General features: G+C 38.8%; 2 protein-coding genes across 19 annotated transcripts in view; both read left to right on the forward strand.

Moving 5' to 3' along the window:
• Window positions 1-16,168, forward strand: part of LOC111269154 (uncharacterized) — a 41,492-nt gene that overhangs the window by 5,133 nt on the left and 20,191 nt on the right. Inside the window, exons 1-3 of one of the 16 annotated variants that reach the window (XR_002685617.2) lie at window positions 3,133-3,309; window positions 3,479-3,550; window positions 5,599-5,828. The exons of 11 other annotated variants lie outside the window; for them this stretch is intronic. Coding sequence is in view for 1 of the 5 variants with exons in the window: in XM_086971996.1 (XP_086828122.1) it covers window positions 5,599-5,607 (9 nt within the window). In the remaining 4 variants the exon portion in view is untranslated. Of the gene's footprint in view, window positions 1-1,097; window positions 1,252-3,117; window positions 3,310-3,478; window positions 3,551-5,598; window positions 5,829-16,168 lie in introns of those variants that run through there. 4 more of the 16 variants (XR_015314492.1, XR_002685618.2, XR_015314493.1 and 1 more) reach the window with 4 other exon arrangements.
• LOC111269155 (uncharacterized) overlaps window positions 6,756-16,168 on the forward strand; it is a 15,102-nt gene continuing 5,689 nt past the window's right edge. For 2 of the 3 annotated variants that reach the window (XR_015314494.1, XM_086971998.1), the window contains exon 1: window positions 6,756-7,123. Coding sequence is in view for 1 of the 3 variants with exons in the window: in XM_086971998.1 (XP_086828124.1) it covers window positions 6,995-7,123 (129 nt within the window). In the remaining 2 variants the exon portion in view is untranslated. Of the gene's footprint in view, window positions 7,124-14,570; window positions 14,967-16,168 lie in introns of those variants that run through there. The other variant, XR_015314495.1, reaches the window with a different exon arrangement.

The following is a 16,168-nucleotide window of genomic DNA, read 5'->3' on the forward strand; positions in this document are numbered from 1 at the left end:
TAAACATAAATACAAAATAAACAAAAATAGCAATTATTCGTTGAAAACAAGAAATGTTGCCTTGAAAGTTCTTTTTAGTTGAAAATATTAGTGATGGGTTAATTGTTTTACTGGCCTTGTGATTATTCTGTACCCTTCGGTCATCTCGTTGACGTGGTACTTTGACCTTTTTCTATAGACAATTTGCCGTACACATTCAATAAGCACAGGCTTATTTATAGCAGGAAGAAGGATGCGAGGAGTTTTTCAAACAGTCGGCGGCTTGAACTTCAATTGGGGACACTGTGCGCTTGGTGTAGCACGCCCACGGTGACGTGAAATAACGTAATCAGGATATCTGACCAGGGCAGGTGACGGGAACATTCATCTGTAGACATTCGTGAAGTTCAAAAATATACCGTCTGAGTTGATTGACCACAGGAAGATATAATTTCAGTAGCGTGTCGGGAGTGAATTAGGAGTAGTTATCAATTGTGGACGATAACTACAACGAAAATGCCATGTTCGGAGGCAGCGTTCTGATACTAATAATAATGATATAATTAACGAACCTATTTGTACGACCGATTTATGTCATGGCAAGATAAAGCAAGTATTGTTATCCTCAACGAGATATTACGTAGCTAGCAAGTCACAGTCTTACATATTATCACCATGAATCGATATTATGTTTATCGCCATGGTGAGGCCCGATACTGCTTAGAGTCATTTACGTATGTCATTCTATGTTGGTTTCTCAATAAGAAGAGGGCTGACGAGCTTTTTTGATTAGGATAGATAGAGCCACAATTTTTTGTATCGCACTCATTCGTTTATTTTTGATTGAAATTACAAGTTCACTTTGTCAGCATAACTTCTTCCGTCTTCCCTTGCCTATTATCGAGTCCCTTCAAGCTATTGATAGAATACATTTACAGGATTAGTAGTTCTCGACATAGCACACGTTTGAAGGTTGTGCTTTAACTTGTACTTATAAGGCCAATATGTAAACCCAACTCGATATCGTCTTTACCAGTTACCGGTCTGCACTTTTGAGCAAAATAGGCCATATTTATTTATTGTCTCTCTTCCTGCTCCCGGCTCCACTTACGTTTCAGGACAACTAACGTGACTTGATAGTGGCCAACACTTGAACGGTGCACCTCGCCGCAGGAGGTCCAGTACTTACTGGAAGCGTCATTCGGCAACTGGCATGAGTCAACTCATTGCAAGTGCGATGACAGCCAGAAATGAGTTGATGTACGCTGGAGGGTAAGTCAGTTGCAGTGTGCTTGACTCGACATCGAGTTTCACAGCCTTTGCCCATGTGGGCAAACAATATGCTGACAAAGCCTACGGTGGGCTCTAACGTCATTGCTATTGAATATCCTAGGGACAATGCACAACTGCCGGGGGTTACCCATGAGGTTTAAACTGTCCAGCTATCGAAGCCAGAAACCTTACCGGCACCTATTTGTCTTCGTCATCGTCAGGAGTTTACAGGACCGTTTTTATTTTAGTGTAGATTTATACAAAGAACCGGGCATACGGGTAAAACATTGACTATGGTCTCTGCTTTTTGAAACAAATTCATCCCTTACGAAGCTTTACCAACGGAGGCTAGATATCGCTCGTTAATGATTAATGTTAATTCGCGCTGGCTTATGGTGATGATGGTGAGGCTCCGACGTCAGAATCGGACACGATATTCTGCTGGCTGGTCATAGGCATCAATTGGTTTCGTCCGAATTCTGACGTGTAACTCCTTCATACATTTCTCGCTAGATGATGCGTTTCACTGCTTATAAGACACTCACGAGAAGGCGTCGTCTCAGCTCGAATGTCTCAATGACAGATGGTTCCAAGGGCTGTCGGCAGGAACAAAAAAGGTGTATGTATGGCTAGCACGACACCGGGGATTCGTGCCGGCAAACCGGTCTGATCCACGCTTCCGTTGATGCTTTAGCTAAAAGGCACCGTTGCCGAGCACACAATAGATTCCAACAAAACAAATGGTTTAAAGCATGAAACATGCAGTATTTACAGACAGGCGAGACAATACCCTGTAACAAGACTAAATGAAATCAATTCTAACTGAATATGATCGAGGCTGGTTAGGTTCTATTCGTATTCGCTTATTCTGGTTTCGTTAAGTTACAATATTGTACCATTTATTGATTTAGCATAGCAGGTTTAACTTGGACGTAGGAAATTTAGGTTACAAATGACAGACTGTAGAAGGAATGGCTGTATAATTAGACTCACTAGTGCAAAGCATGCTATGTCACATATGTATTCGAGCGTTGTTCCAGGGCGGACTACTTACACCTACTAGATATCAACTGCTGATTAGCAGAGCTTTTGCCTGCTAGGCCTGTGACCTGTCCTAATGTCGGCTATAGTTGTCACATATTTACTGCAATATTTGCCAGAATAGTATGCTAAGTAGCAAATGCTATGGATGAGAGCTATTCTTTCTTTGTATAATATCCGAGACATGTTTCGAAGTCGTCAACAATCACACTCGATAACCTCACTCAATAATAATAATAATAGACAGAAATAGTTAATTACTATACGTTGTTTAGAAACTGCATATAAGTACGGCCGTATCTCAATAGCATAGTATTTATCCGAGTCGTAACGCTGACAATCCAGAATACAGGCCACATCTTCCAACATTGTTCTTGCTCTTTCGATACTCGTTGCGAGATATACTTAACGTAACTTGCCGATTACGTACGATACGCTTAACGACCCGCTGCAGCTCTCCATGCAAAACACAACTTAAGCCCCCGAGCTAGCTATCGAGTTTTACGGCTAAATCAAATAGACGGCTGTCCGGCAACGCCCGGCTCGCGAGCCTGCCGCGCGCTGTCGTATCGTTGCTACCAGTTATTTTAAAAATATAGAGTTAGCCTAGTATATCGTCTGCGACCTCCCTTTGACATACGTATTGACAAATAGCAATCAACTACAATCATCAGCTACCGGATCACTTTGCTTCTTGATCTGCTATTAAATTATTGGCAATTAATTGATTGCTTTATTAAACTGCCATCTAGATCCACGTAGGTTACAATATACAAACTGTGTTGTATATAGTGACCCTGAAAGCATATCATATGTCTATGTAAACACCGGGCGTCTGCTATAGCAAGATTAATATATGTTAGAGCTGCTAATAATGGTGTTATACGATAACGTTGTTTCGTGGTAAGGGACTGCGACAGAAGGCTGGAACGATGCTGAAATACTGTTTGGTGCTAGAAAATGACGATGCATTTTAGGTCTACGTATTTGCTTCTCGTCTTCCTCCGACCTCTTCAGGTTCGTAATTGCGCTATGGAGTCCAAGTAAAACTCTGTCTTCTCACAAAGATCACGGCGACCTAGAACGAAAGTGCAAACATTACTTCCAATACTCAGTTGAAAATGTCATTGGTACAATATATATAGCAATGTTGCGTAGACCCTACAAGTTAATTTCATTACTGCAGCGGCGGCGGTGGCGGTCGTACGCTTGATGACGACCCTCCGGTGCGCGATAAATCGAAAGGAAGTCACAAAATGTACGTAATCATACTTCTTCTACCGATTTTCACTGTTTCTGTAGTTATTGTTAGAAGGAAACCTGCGAGCACGATTCTTTGATGCCTAGGTTGATGTTCGTTCGTTTTCCCAGCGATTGTTTAGAGTTGTTTTCCACTATAATTAAAATCGAATTGTACACTTAGTAACCAGTCAGTAACTTGCCATCGCATGCGTGCGTATTCAGTTAGTCCTATAGGCACACTAGGTAAACCTTCCGATCATTTAATTCCTGACCAGATATCATTTCATAAAACTGAATGATTTAAGGCTGTACGCCATTTTCTCGCTCCCGAACATTTCAAGCTATCAGTTTGAGGATTTTGGGCCCAAAATAGGCATTTATTGACAAGGCATATTTTACGATTTTCTTGATACGATGGATTCTACGATTCCTAACTAGCCTCATCAAATCCAATCGAAAAATTGAGAGCTGCGGGAATTTCGGAAAATACACTTTTCTGCAAGTTATGGGCCAGATTTGAGCCGTTCAACGTAAAACGAAAGATTATGACGGGTCTTTGAACTGAATCTAAAATCAGTATTTCAAAACTATCCTCTTCTTATTCATTTCGAACAAGCTGTACATAATTTAGGAGTAGGATTATCTAGTGCCGGCAGTAGCAGGTACTCAATTTATTGTTAAACAAGTAAGGATGGCAAAGGTTAGCCCTATACCAAAAGATTACGTAAGCGGCCTTAAAATAACATTGCATCATTCTGTATTGATCGTTTTGATATCGATATTTACAAATTCGGCGATCCCAATGAACTGTGCTTCGCAACGGTTAAAGCGCGAGCAGAACAACTTTTGGATCTTCGAACGATTTTCTTTCCACCCTTCGATCGGCCCTAAAAGACAAAATTATTTTCAATATGAATAGATAATATAATCATTTAAATCGATAAAGCATCTTTTAGTAAATATAAGCTTATGTACCGCTAAAAAAAGACGCAAAAGTGTATATACAGTATGTCCTAAAACACGAATACACTGTTTGAATTATTATATACATACAATTAACTAATATTTAAATTGTTGACAAATCTATACAAAATGAATGACTTTTTTTCTAATAGTCAAGATTCGAATTTACAGATTTAACAAATTTCAGTGCGTCCGGTAAGCTTGCGTGACATGTTTCTACAGTTGCTCAGTGTTCGGAATCATGATATTAATTGTCCTATTTATTTGTAGCTCTAAAAAATCGTCCCAAAAAGTGCATCCACGTTTTTCCATTCGCGAAATTTTTTTCGTTCATTTTCACTGTAAGTGTGTTCCACCGTTAAGACGTACCTACGTTTCAACTTACAATACGGTGGACACTTGACTTGCTAGTAATTTGGCTTGTGACAGATTGTCAGGCTGTTTCTCTGTTTTTCTAGTATTTTTTGGCTGATAGTCTTCCACCTGTGAGCATACTAAAGTATTTCATCCGTTCCAAAAACATTTTTTATCCGATTGGTTGTAAGTTGCATATGTAAGCTTGTTTAAAATTTCTAGCGACATTGTCTTTGCACTTTTCTAAACATTTTCGTGCTTTCAATAACAAAAGCTAACCTTGATTTATTCATTACATTGAATGACTTACACCTGAAAAAAAATTAGACAGACAATTCTGACCCGTTTAACTATGTACTTTTTTTTTTGACAGCCTATACATAATCATTGATGCTTATTGAATGCAAAAGTAAGCGCGTAACCCTAAAAAAAACACTACGACGATTTAAACAGCATCGTATCTTAAAATGAAATATTGCTGTTTAAGACAAGCGTCAGTATTCTTTGAACGGTTACAGCAGGATTTAGCTGGTTGTAGATTAACTTCTAGTAGTAAAAAGCGTTTACTTAAAAAATGCCAATCCAAGCTTGTATTCGTTGGCGGGTTAAAAAAACTTTATAGGCCGTATTAGCTTAAAGTGAAACATGGACTTGAGGCAGTCTTTGTAGGAGCTATACGCAGATTATATCGGTGAACAATGTCTTTAGAGATGTCCGTTTGTCATAAATTTCAACCTATTTTCGCAGGAACTGTGATGTCTACAGAACTTTGCAATGAATCCATACGGCTCGGGTCGGCATTACGGGTAGATTCTACGGCGTCAGCTACATTGCAGTTTACTTCGTTATAATACCTAAGGAGATTTCTTAACTTTTCGAACCACAAGTTCTATTACATGATAAGTATTATGTTGTTAAGGAAAGTTATTGCGTGTACATTCTAAAACAGAATAAACGATGTAGTTTCATATGGTTAAGTGCATTTTATGATTACGTGTGCCACTGTTTTTGACCTTGTGTGCTAGATAGATGTTTACCGTCTTTTGCATCTGTTCTTTAAGGTCAGTTTACGTACCTCTATCCAAAATCTGTTTCTAAGCTAGGCTTAGGTGTTGGTCAGTGCGACAAAAAAACCTTTGATCATAACCTAACGGCATAAAGATTGGTTTATCGCAGAAGTGAGAACTTCTATACTGCCTAACGCGTTTAGGATAATTAGATTGATGGAAAATTTCTATGCTAATTAATCGAAGAGAAGCTTTGAATGGTACGGCTGGCTTAATCTCATCAAATATAGCTTTTTGATATTCGAGTTGGATTACATTTTCAAGGGGTGGCAGCAGAGATCGGTTTCAAAGTGGTAAGGAAAAGAGTAATTTTTAATTGTGGAAAGTTATTTATCTTATGAGGCGATTTGGGTTGATATAGTAGCATTGTTTTAGCTTCAATGACCAAAGTGCTCGGCTGCTTTGCTTCCTTGGATAGAGATTTCGTGGATCTGATGGATTTGTGGAGAAGGTATGACTAACTCATTACCGTGTATACTTCGTCGCACATCGATTATATATGCTCGTTGATCGTTAGCTCACATACAAATGTTGCTTTTTGTGGAATTAACATATTAATTCTATAAGGTAACAGTTTTTGGCAAGCGTATAACGGTTAGCTTTAGTACAATGGATAGCTTGCTGATTCTTCATGAAGTGGACCTCTTTAATCGAGTACTGCTTCTAAAAACACGTACCAAAAGGGATTGTTTACATGTTACAATATGCGCTTGCTTCAGCACGACCTACTTCTTTGTAATACCATGTGTTCAATGTATTCAAGTTAAAATCATTTCTATTTTTGCTCCCACACTCTCACCATCAATCCCAGGGTTCCTGTGGGTGCCTTGTATATCGGCTTCTCCCCCGCAACACCTGGCTTTATCGCCGCCTGTGACACTGACGCAATTCATATGCAAACTGGGAAGCCAACTATCGACAAAGCCAATCAGTTCACCCCTCGCTTTCTGCCTGCTGACAGAAACGCTAGTTCTACCGTTTGATATACGTAAACGCGTCCTTTTGGCGGTAAAGTGCTTGGCCGTGATTTACATGTGCTACAGATATAGCTATTGTTATTGTGTGCGTATAGCTCCATGCGGATATTGCCTTTTCCAAAGTTAACTCAACATCGTCCTCTGTCGCGCCGAGTTTTTTTCACTGGAGTTTTGAGTATATGCTGTTCACATTGCAAATCGCCAGGGTGTACAAGCTGTGGTAGAGTAGTAAGTATGGGTTAATTTAGCACGCACGTCTGAAGTTTCAACTTCATCGATCATTTTATGACTTTGTAGTATAATTTTTCTAGGTCCAGTCACATTTAATAGCCCTGCTAATAAAATTATTATCAACTGCGTACAAGTTTGTTCATGTGATAATATGATCCAATAGCAATGGCATCATAAGCCCGTGGCGTTCATAAGCGTTGCGATCTGCGAAAAATATCTTGGTAACGAAGCCGAAGATCTAAAAAAAGGAGTCTGTGGGTTAGGAACGTGGTCTAAATGGATAAAACGATAAGATATGTTGGACGAATAGTCGCCTCTCTACGAACACACGTTGCGAACACTTTTAATCTGGTTTTGCAACTAGAGATACAGAAGAAACTCTCTGGATTGGAATAATATAGCGATAGAGATCGATTGGTCCGGTGAAATAGAAAAAATGTTCTGGCAACCCTGATTTATTAAAAGATAACCCGATAAAAGAATAGCGCTTCTCGGTCTGCGATCCGAGAAATATGCTGTCTTTTAACGAACTTGACTGACTTAAAACGAAAGCAAATGATAACTAATACGAAGTCTATTCTGCGAATACTATTTTAGTCGTATTCAATCACTCGTGCAGTGTAGAACTTGTGATGATGAAGACTTTTTCAACAATGGCAAATCGGTGTTATCCGGCACTTAATGTCTGCTTCTTAACAAAAAAATTCGAGATTTTTTTTGCTTGTCTCTAAAGAAAATGCTATATTTTCTTGGTCATACTCTTCAACAATTCCATTAGGACACTATCTGAAACGAAGCTAAGTCTAGTTCTAGTTCAGAGACCCTCTCAGGATAGAATGATGTGCCTCATAATTTTCAAAGGAGCAGTGGTTGAGCACCGTATTTAATTTATATTAATGTCACGAAACACCGACTCGACAGCCGTATAGCAAGGTTAAAGGTTTAAACGAAATAAGTCGGATCTTCTTTGTGTCGGATTTCTTGTACATAATCGTAGACTATAAACATAAAGCTTGTAATGACTGGCCTGACCGGACCATTCTATTGCGTTTAATATCGTCCTTACCAGCCAGTCAAATAGCATTCTGCGCGTATATAACTCGATTTCTCTTATCGGTCGCGTCATATATAACGGCGAATTGGACAGTACGACACATTTGGGTGCTGCTTCTCGTCGTCGTGCTAACTCACCCAACCCATACATGTCATTTTCACTTAAGTCTTCCTTCTATAGAAACTTAGCCTGCTAAGTTTCCATTAATAGTGGTAGCATTAGCTAACTCCCTGCGGATCATAGCTACTAGTTTTGTGCTATGGACGTTGTATTTGCCTAAACTAGCCTACCCCACGTTTCCGTGGCTTTCGCCGATCGTACCCAACGTTCAATGGATCGCTTCCTTCCAACGACGTCTGTTTTTCTGCATGGCGGTATTATCGTACTATTACGCTTTACATTCATTCGTTTTTCAACTCAGACCTCGTTGCCATCGACCCAATCAGATGGCATAGATACGAGCGGCGCAAAAGATTCACAAAGATATAGATCCGAAGGTGTGATACTTGTGCTGTCATTATGGGAAGAAGCTGCTTTACTGGTCGCCGCCGTGGCCGTACATGGGCTTCCGTCGCCTTATAACCGTTGCGAAGCCTACAAATTCAGAAACGGCCAAGACACTAGAAAAATAAAAATAAAAAAACTATGTAATTTGCACAGTACAGTGCATAATAGAGCGTCAGATACTGTGCTGTCCTTCTAACTGTTATGGGAAAACCGGCCAAACAAAATTGCTATTTAAATCTGAATATAACTAAATTATGTCTTTACATTCTACTTCAATACGACGTCTGTTATAAATATAGCACTTCATGGGCTCTATTATAAGAGGTACTAATTTTTCAAAAAGAATGGAGAACATATTTTGAAGAATTTTTAGCTATATATCGACGATATAATCTTTGCAAAATCTAATGCACCGCATTAATCTATTCAAATAATGCATTTATACCGCTACCGTCGCTTTGTTATCGTCGAAAATTATTTCCCAATTTTTGTACTTATGTGTAAGTGACAATATGACCCCTTAGCTAGACTATGGAGAACATAAAGGATGGCCCATAGTTTAAAAAGCCAACGATGTGAGTTGGATCATACGAGTTTGGCGTTGGCGCTCTGCCGTGGTAGTACACGATTTCTCTGCGTTTCGAGCTTTACGTTCGGTACGGCGGTTAAACGTTCTGTCAGGCGGTTAGCTTCCAGTACGAAACGCGACGCATCTCGTACACGATGTCTAGTATTCGTGTTTTCCGTGAAAACTGATTTAACTATGCAGATGCTATATAAGATTTTTTGAAGTTCCGAATAAGAAGACTGGTGTGTCTTTCTAAACACAGTGATTATTAGGAAGGTTGATAACAGTTTTTGCGGTTAGTCTATTGCCAAAACGCTGCTCTACGCTTGGAAGTCTTCTAATAAACCTAAGCCTAGTTAGCGCTCATGTGCGATAAATTTTTTCGTAACACGATGAAGTTTTATACGGGTTACCTTGAATCAAATGCAAGGAAATGCAGCGCCAACATTTAGAGCAGCTGGCAAGGTGAAAATCTTGTCCTAGTTTAATTTTCATAGCCTGCGCTATTTGACGAATTTAGGTGCGGTACTTAAATTGTTTGGGATTACATCAGACAGTTTGCTTCCAGTACGAAGAGAAGCGTGTCTACGCCCAGATTCGAACATGGACAACAAGTTTAGCACGTAATCGCGTCAACCACTACGTTAGTCACTACGTGATAGCATTTTAGGCTAAACGTTTGTTGCCTGTGAATTCTGAAGTCTGTGAATGCTATCAGGCACTGTACCATGCGCGAATAGCTCATATTCTTTACTCGTGAGCTCGTTCAAACAATTTCGAGAAAGCAAATTATTTATGAAGTTGAGTAAGATTTTTTCTAGGTAAAACAATAAACTACGACGTGGAAAACATTTTGATTTTTGCATTGTTTTACCCCGTTAATTTTACTAATTATGGCCGGCCAAAAAAGCGTTGTCGGTTTCTAAGCCGAAATCGAAATAACTATTTTCTATATTTCAAAATAGTACTAGTGACCTAATTATGCGTCGTTCGGATCGATGACTTTCTTTTTTCACTTTTCTGGTAACATAATAATTCTGTCACTGTAGAATTTCTGTGGTGCCTGGGTGAAAGGTCTTCACAAGTGATCTTCACATTTCTCTATTGGAGCTGCACTACATGAAGGAAACCGGTGCCTAATAGTGGAAGATCCGGGCTGTAGGGTGGATGTATGTGGTCTGCCAAGGCGGGAGACGACGTTCCTGTTGTTGACTATTTTCGGTCGATTGTTTCAATGGATTGTAGTAATCTTGTTAGCCATTGGCAAGAGAAATCCGAATCAATCGTTTTGCTAAGCGGCAATAGTTCGCTAATCGCGCGAAATATATATCATCACCTGCTTTGCCGTCCCGGGATTTATTTCTTGCTTTGGTCATGATGTTCTTCGTACTTTATTACCTATGATCAACCGCTTTAGAAGGGATTCGATACGTTTCTGTAGAGCTTCGCAGAGAGAACTACAAGTTGTTCTACGACAGTTTGCATGGCACTTCTTTCTCAGCTGGGTCCTTTCTAATGGCTTAAAACTGTTTGTTAATGGATGACTAGTTACTCGTCGATGTAATAACTACTTAACATGTCAATCTTGTTGAACTTATGTAATAATTTTATCAGCTTTTCTCGTAACTGGTGGAGGAACATCTTCTACAGTCAAATCTCCAGAATGTGCCTCCAGAGCCATCTTTCGGCTGTTTATTGCGATAACGCACCTTGAGCATAAATAGCACAAATTTTTATGGGACCTTTAAAATTGTAATATATAGCGATTTTTCGTAGAAGTTCCACTTATCCTTAAAATCCATTAATATATATATATATTAAGTCTGAACAAAGACACTGGGGCAATTTCGATTTAAGATAACTTAAAGCTATCTAGTCAATCCGTCAATATTGCTTCGACCACCAAAGTGTCATAATATTCTACGTGTCAAGCTAAAATAGTACTCTCCCGTCTTAACACGGATCACTTCTGGAATTAATTTGGAAAAAAACTTAAAATTGTATTGTAAAATTGCTTTTCAAGTATTCTGTCTCACTAATTAGTTATTTTAATTTATTTTTTGTCCTTTACGAAAGCTCCAGGACCATCGGGAGCTCGCACGAAATGAATTGTATGATGTTGGAAATTGAAGCTTGTTCTTAATTTAATTTTTAGCCAGAGATCGGCTAAAAATTTTGACTATTTAGTGTCTCAATGAAAGTCTTCATTATGATCTAATGTGTCTTGCATGTTTCTCTTCTTCGTTTTTCATCTAACCATAAAGCTGTTAAGGAAGGCATACAATCGGCTACAAACGGAAATAAGTTTTTGATCAAGTGTCTTACATTTGGGAAAGTATTTGATAAAGATACCACAGAATTCCTTTAAAATAAAGTTGCCACTTATTCTGCTAATAAAAAAAAAAAAACGCAGGACATATGATGATAATTAATTCGACGCAACAATTCCTGGTTTATGCTTTGCCCCAGATACATGTTGGAGTATTATATCTGGGACTTGCAATGGTAGACGAGCCATTCATCAAAGTAGATGATTACGGGGCTATTAAATGTTTTACACATCTTGCTCTAAAGGGGCTAGCTATGAAATATAGAACCAGCCTATTGTTTGGCACCGCCCAAATTTAAATATACGTCAAAAAAAGAATAGTAATAAGAAGCTTCAACGAAAGCAAACGCATACAGCATTTTTTTTCAAACAATGATCATCTACGATATAAACGCCTACGAAGAACGCTTATTAAATAACAAGCCTAATTTTTTTTCAAAATATTCAATCATTTTTAGACACTCTTCACAGCGTTATCAATACAAAATGCGTAATTTCTGCCACACCAACAAACAGGGAAGTTTGAAGTGGCTTAAAATAGACGTTCCGATGATACTTGAAATATACGTAGTTTTCAAATTAAGGTGAATTAACTACAACGAATTTGGCCTATGATGACGTAGTTATCAAAATTCAAAGTAGATATTTAACGAAATGTATTTCTTAGATCTTCATCCACTCTGCTGATATTGGACATATGAAAATGGGCTCATTGCTAAGGTATATGCCAGCAAACAGAAAATTAGTCTCGAACAATCTGGTTGTTCCTACAGTAAAAAAAAAAAAAAAAAAACCCGAAAACATTCGTTCCTTAAATGAAGCATTTTTCCTTAGTGTTTTCTTCTTTACGTTCTTCAAAGAAAGCATCCTTATTGTATACCTCGAACATTTTGTGGATTTAGGGTAGACGAAAAACTATAATATTTCAAATCTTTAACGGCATGTATATTAATCGAATCTCATTCACCTTTCTGTAATAGTATATATAGAACTAGCGCATAAACACAAATGCAAAGCTGTTACGAGCACCGCTTCATAAAAATAATTAGACATTCATAAATCAGCATAAGTCTCAACCGTTGTTCCCATATGTGGCGTTTCTATAGTTTTTATGTAGCCATATACGATAAGAGAATTTCCTACAAATCGTATTATTGTGGGTAGATGCCGGCGTTCTATGCCATATGTGACCACTACTAGAGGTGTGGCTCACGTGTCGGTCTTCAGTGACAGTCGATACCTTCTCACCAGGGGGACAAGAGGTCTTCAGTGGCTTTTTAAAAGTCGCTCGGTTACTTGTGTTCGGAAGGTATGCATTCTAGCGAAAAAGTGCCAAATGCAGTGTACGGGAAGCGAGATGTATTTTGATACTCTACAGTCCGTTGGTTTATCTATTGGTCATCTAAGGGTTAACAGCTGATTTCTCCGTATCGTAGAAATACATTCGCTATGCCGTCTTCTTGCCAAGACTCTCGTAAGCTCATCAATATAACCCTATTATAGGCTTTTTACCCTGCTCTCTGCGGACCGTGGATCAACAAACCTCAATTATTAGCCAATGGCGACGCACAACATATTCCGTTCGCGTTTTCAGCACAACTTTAAAACGAGGCAGGAGTAGGTCGATTTTACTACGCCTTTTTAGATGGGTTCCTCTTCAGCCCCAACCGGTTATCCAGCTACGTGGCCTGCTTCTGCCCACAGCACGACGAAATTGAACAAGATTCCACTGTGGTAGAAGTAGCTACACCTAATGGACTCGCGTAGAGATAACGTTTAGAAACGGTCGGTAAGCTGCTTCTAGTATTACCGTTCGGTAAATATGTCCTAAGTCTATTTGCCTGTCACTATTGAGCACCGTGATGATCTTTGTATTTGTACTGAAGCTTGTGCAAATATGGAAATGATAGTATGAAATATTTTTTACCTTAGCGTATTATTGCAGTAATCTAGGTTTATGTCTCCTCAGTAATAGGTACACGGTGATTATTAATAGGCAACCAACTATTTGGGATGATCTACCCTATAACGTACAATTCCATATTTCTATATACACCCCATACAGAATACGCAATGCCGATAAATAAAGGTTACACATCTATTAATATCTATGCGTTGAGCTGCTGGAATACCGTTTATTTATTTATCTGTGACGACCATGAATATTAACATGTGCAATAAAACTACGAAGATCTTACGCTTTATCCAGCCTTAAAAAGCCTTACTCATGCTAACTAAAAACGCGCAAAAGTAAACCCTCTTCAATTGTGAAGTTGCCGCCAAGCGTTTTGTCGACAATTTTTCCCATAATGATCTGAAGTTCAACGCGTTACAGATCTTTGATCTCTGAATTAGATCGATGACGCGCTAGTTAATGAGATTATAATTGAGACCAACAACCTACATATTTAAAGTGACTGACACGTCCTATATTGTTTCACAGAATGTCTTTTAGCGAGTGCTCGTTTAAAAGAGTCTTTTTGTTATTTGTTATCTATTTTGTTATTAATAATTATATAAGTCTCTGTATATCTTATAATAGAGTGGTGGTGGTGCGTCTGAAATACTTTCACAGAATAGAACTTTACCGATTTACATTTGTCGTACCCCTACAATGCCAAGCGGGAACCTCGCTGACAATGGTTATTTGCTTTTCCCATATGACAACTACTTCCGTAATAACGCTGACTTATTTTTAACGGAGTAATTGTTCAATTGAATTTGCTTTGTATCGCATGACTTTTGTTTAAATCTTTCTTAATTTAATTCTCTAACTAGTTAAGTTTGGAAAGTTGTAGATAGTATTTGTAGTGATTTTACGCTTCTGTGCCACAACAAATAAATGTAGAGAGGACAATCGATACGGAAAAAGAACTACACTAACTAAACGGAAAAACAATGTCAGGGCTTGGCAAATCAGGTCGTATAACTTTCTTTGCAACTTAATGTTTTGAACTGAGTTGCCACTTAGGAAGTAACAGGTGTACTTCATCAGAATTGGCCATTTTTTTGTTGACTGGCAGCGTTAGCAGAATTTTCGTTCAAAATACGAGACAAGTGTGTGCGTAGGTGTTATATATGAAAATTTCTGTAAAAATCTCTCCTGCCGCAATATCTTATAGTTGAATATAGTGATACTCGGTATCATACGGTTGTACATAGCTAACTCATTCTACTTATATTACACAGACATATAAGCCGGTTTTCCTGCATTTAAATTATTAACAATTTTATCTGTGGGCAAACCTCACATGACAGCATATCTTGCTTTTTATTTGGCAGCGCATTAATATATTTTATTTACAATATTCAGGTGGTCGAGCGACAATTAAGAGGCGCATCTCAGCGTTTAACTTCGACCCATCTATTCTTTTCTTCTTGGGTGGGTTCGCGCCCTTCAATTTTTGTTACTCGACTAGTCAGCTTGTCGTCTGTATGCTCTGACATGTTAAGATATGACCATGACCGTTTCTCCCGCAGGATTTGCTAACAAGCATTCATGTGTTTCAACCTCAAGTCATCTTCTATCTTCCCTTCCTTATATCGCAGCTGGCGTCAGTCGGGCTTATGGTACTACCATCCATTTACTTGCTTCATCGAACCCCTGGTGTCGCTGACAATCAGCCATTCCCCAGTTTTTTTAGTGGCGGCCGAGCTTTCAGGGCTTGACTTGAATCAAAAAAATTTTTAAAAGTTTTCGAATGCTCGCGGATACCCCCGTAAGTCACTTCTAGATTCGCACAAATCTTGTTCGCGTACTTCTGACGCAGGATCGACAACATGGCCGCTTCTACGTCGGGAACTCACTAAACGATTCTAGCTGCTTATTTTTACATTCATGCCAAATCTAAGCAAGATTGGCGGAGATTTCACCAAACAAGTTCCTCCCCAAAGCTCACTTGCGCCTGTATACTTTTGTCAAATTTAAACTTTGGTTTGCGGTAATAGAAGTGCTTGCTTTTGCAAAAATCAATTTGAACAAATGAGCTTTGTATCCACTGGAGAGTGGCTGTTAATCTCTTGGTGTCAAAAGCTTGAAGCAGAACGGCCACTTGTGCAAAAAAAAAAAGCAAAGGGATTCAGAAATATATTTTTGTTCACAGACTAATTGGATGAGCTCGATTTGTTTACTTTCTACGAATATAATAACTGAAATCTATCTTCTTCGTTTTTCCTATGGGACAGCACACAGTATCTGTAATCATTATTTCTTCTATGAATGTAGGCCCGATTCAGTACGCTGTTACCGTTGAGAGTTAAATTTTCTGCTCAAAATTTAAGCAAGTTGCACTCTTGTACAAAGGGAATTTTCGAGTTCTAGTGCGAACTGATAGTCGGGTCGATGCGGGAATAGCTTTTTGCGCATGACGTGGGAAGTGCGGCATTATAAAAATCCACTTTATAAAGTTTCCACTGCAACAGCTCATCGTTCAAAAAAACAAGCGACAGTAAATCGCCAAAAATTACAAACGGGATGGATTCGTTATGTAGCGCTTGAACGCTTGTACTGCCCTGTCAAAATCTGCTGCTCACCTCTCATTTGACGCCATCGCTCAACACGCCGCTTGCTGACTAACCTACAAT

This window comes from Varroa jacobsoni, unplaced genomic scaffold (assembly GCF_002532875.2).
Source record: "Varroa jacobsoni isolate VJ856 unplaced genomic scaffold, vjacob_1.0 scaffold_1358, whole genome shotgun sequence".
In the NCBI taxonomy this organism is placed as follows: domain Eukaryota; kingdom Metazoa; phylum Arthropoda; class Arachnida; order Mesostigmata; family Varroidae; genus Varroa; species Varroa jacobsoni.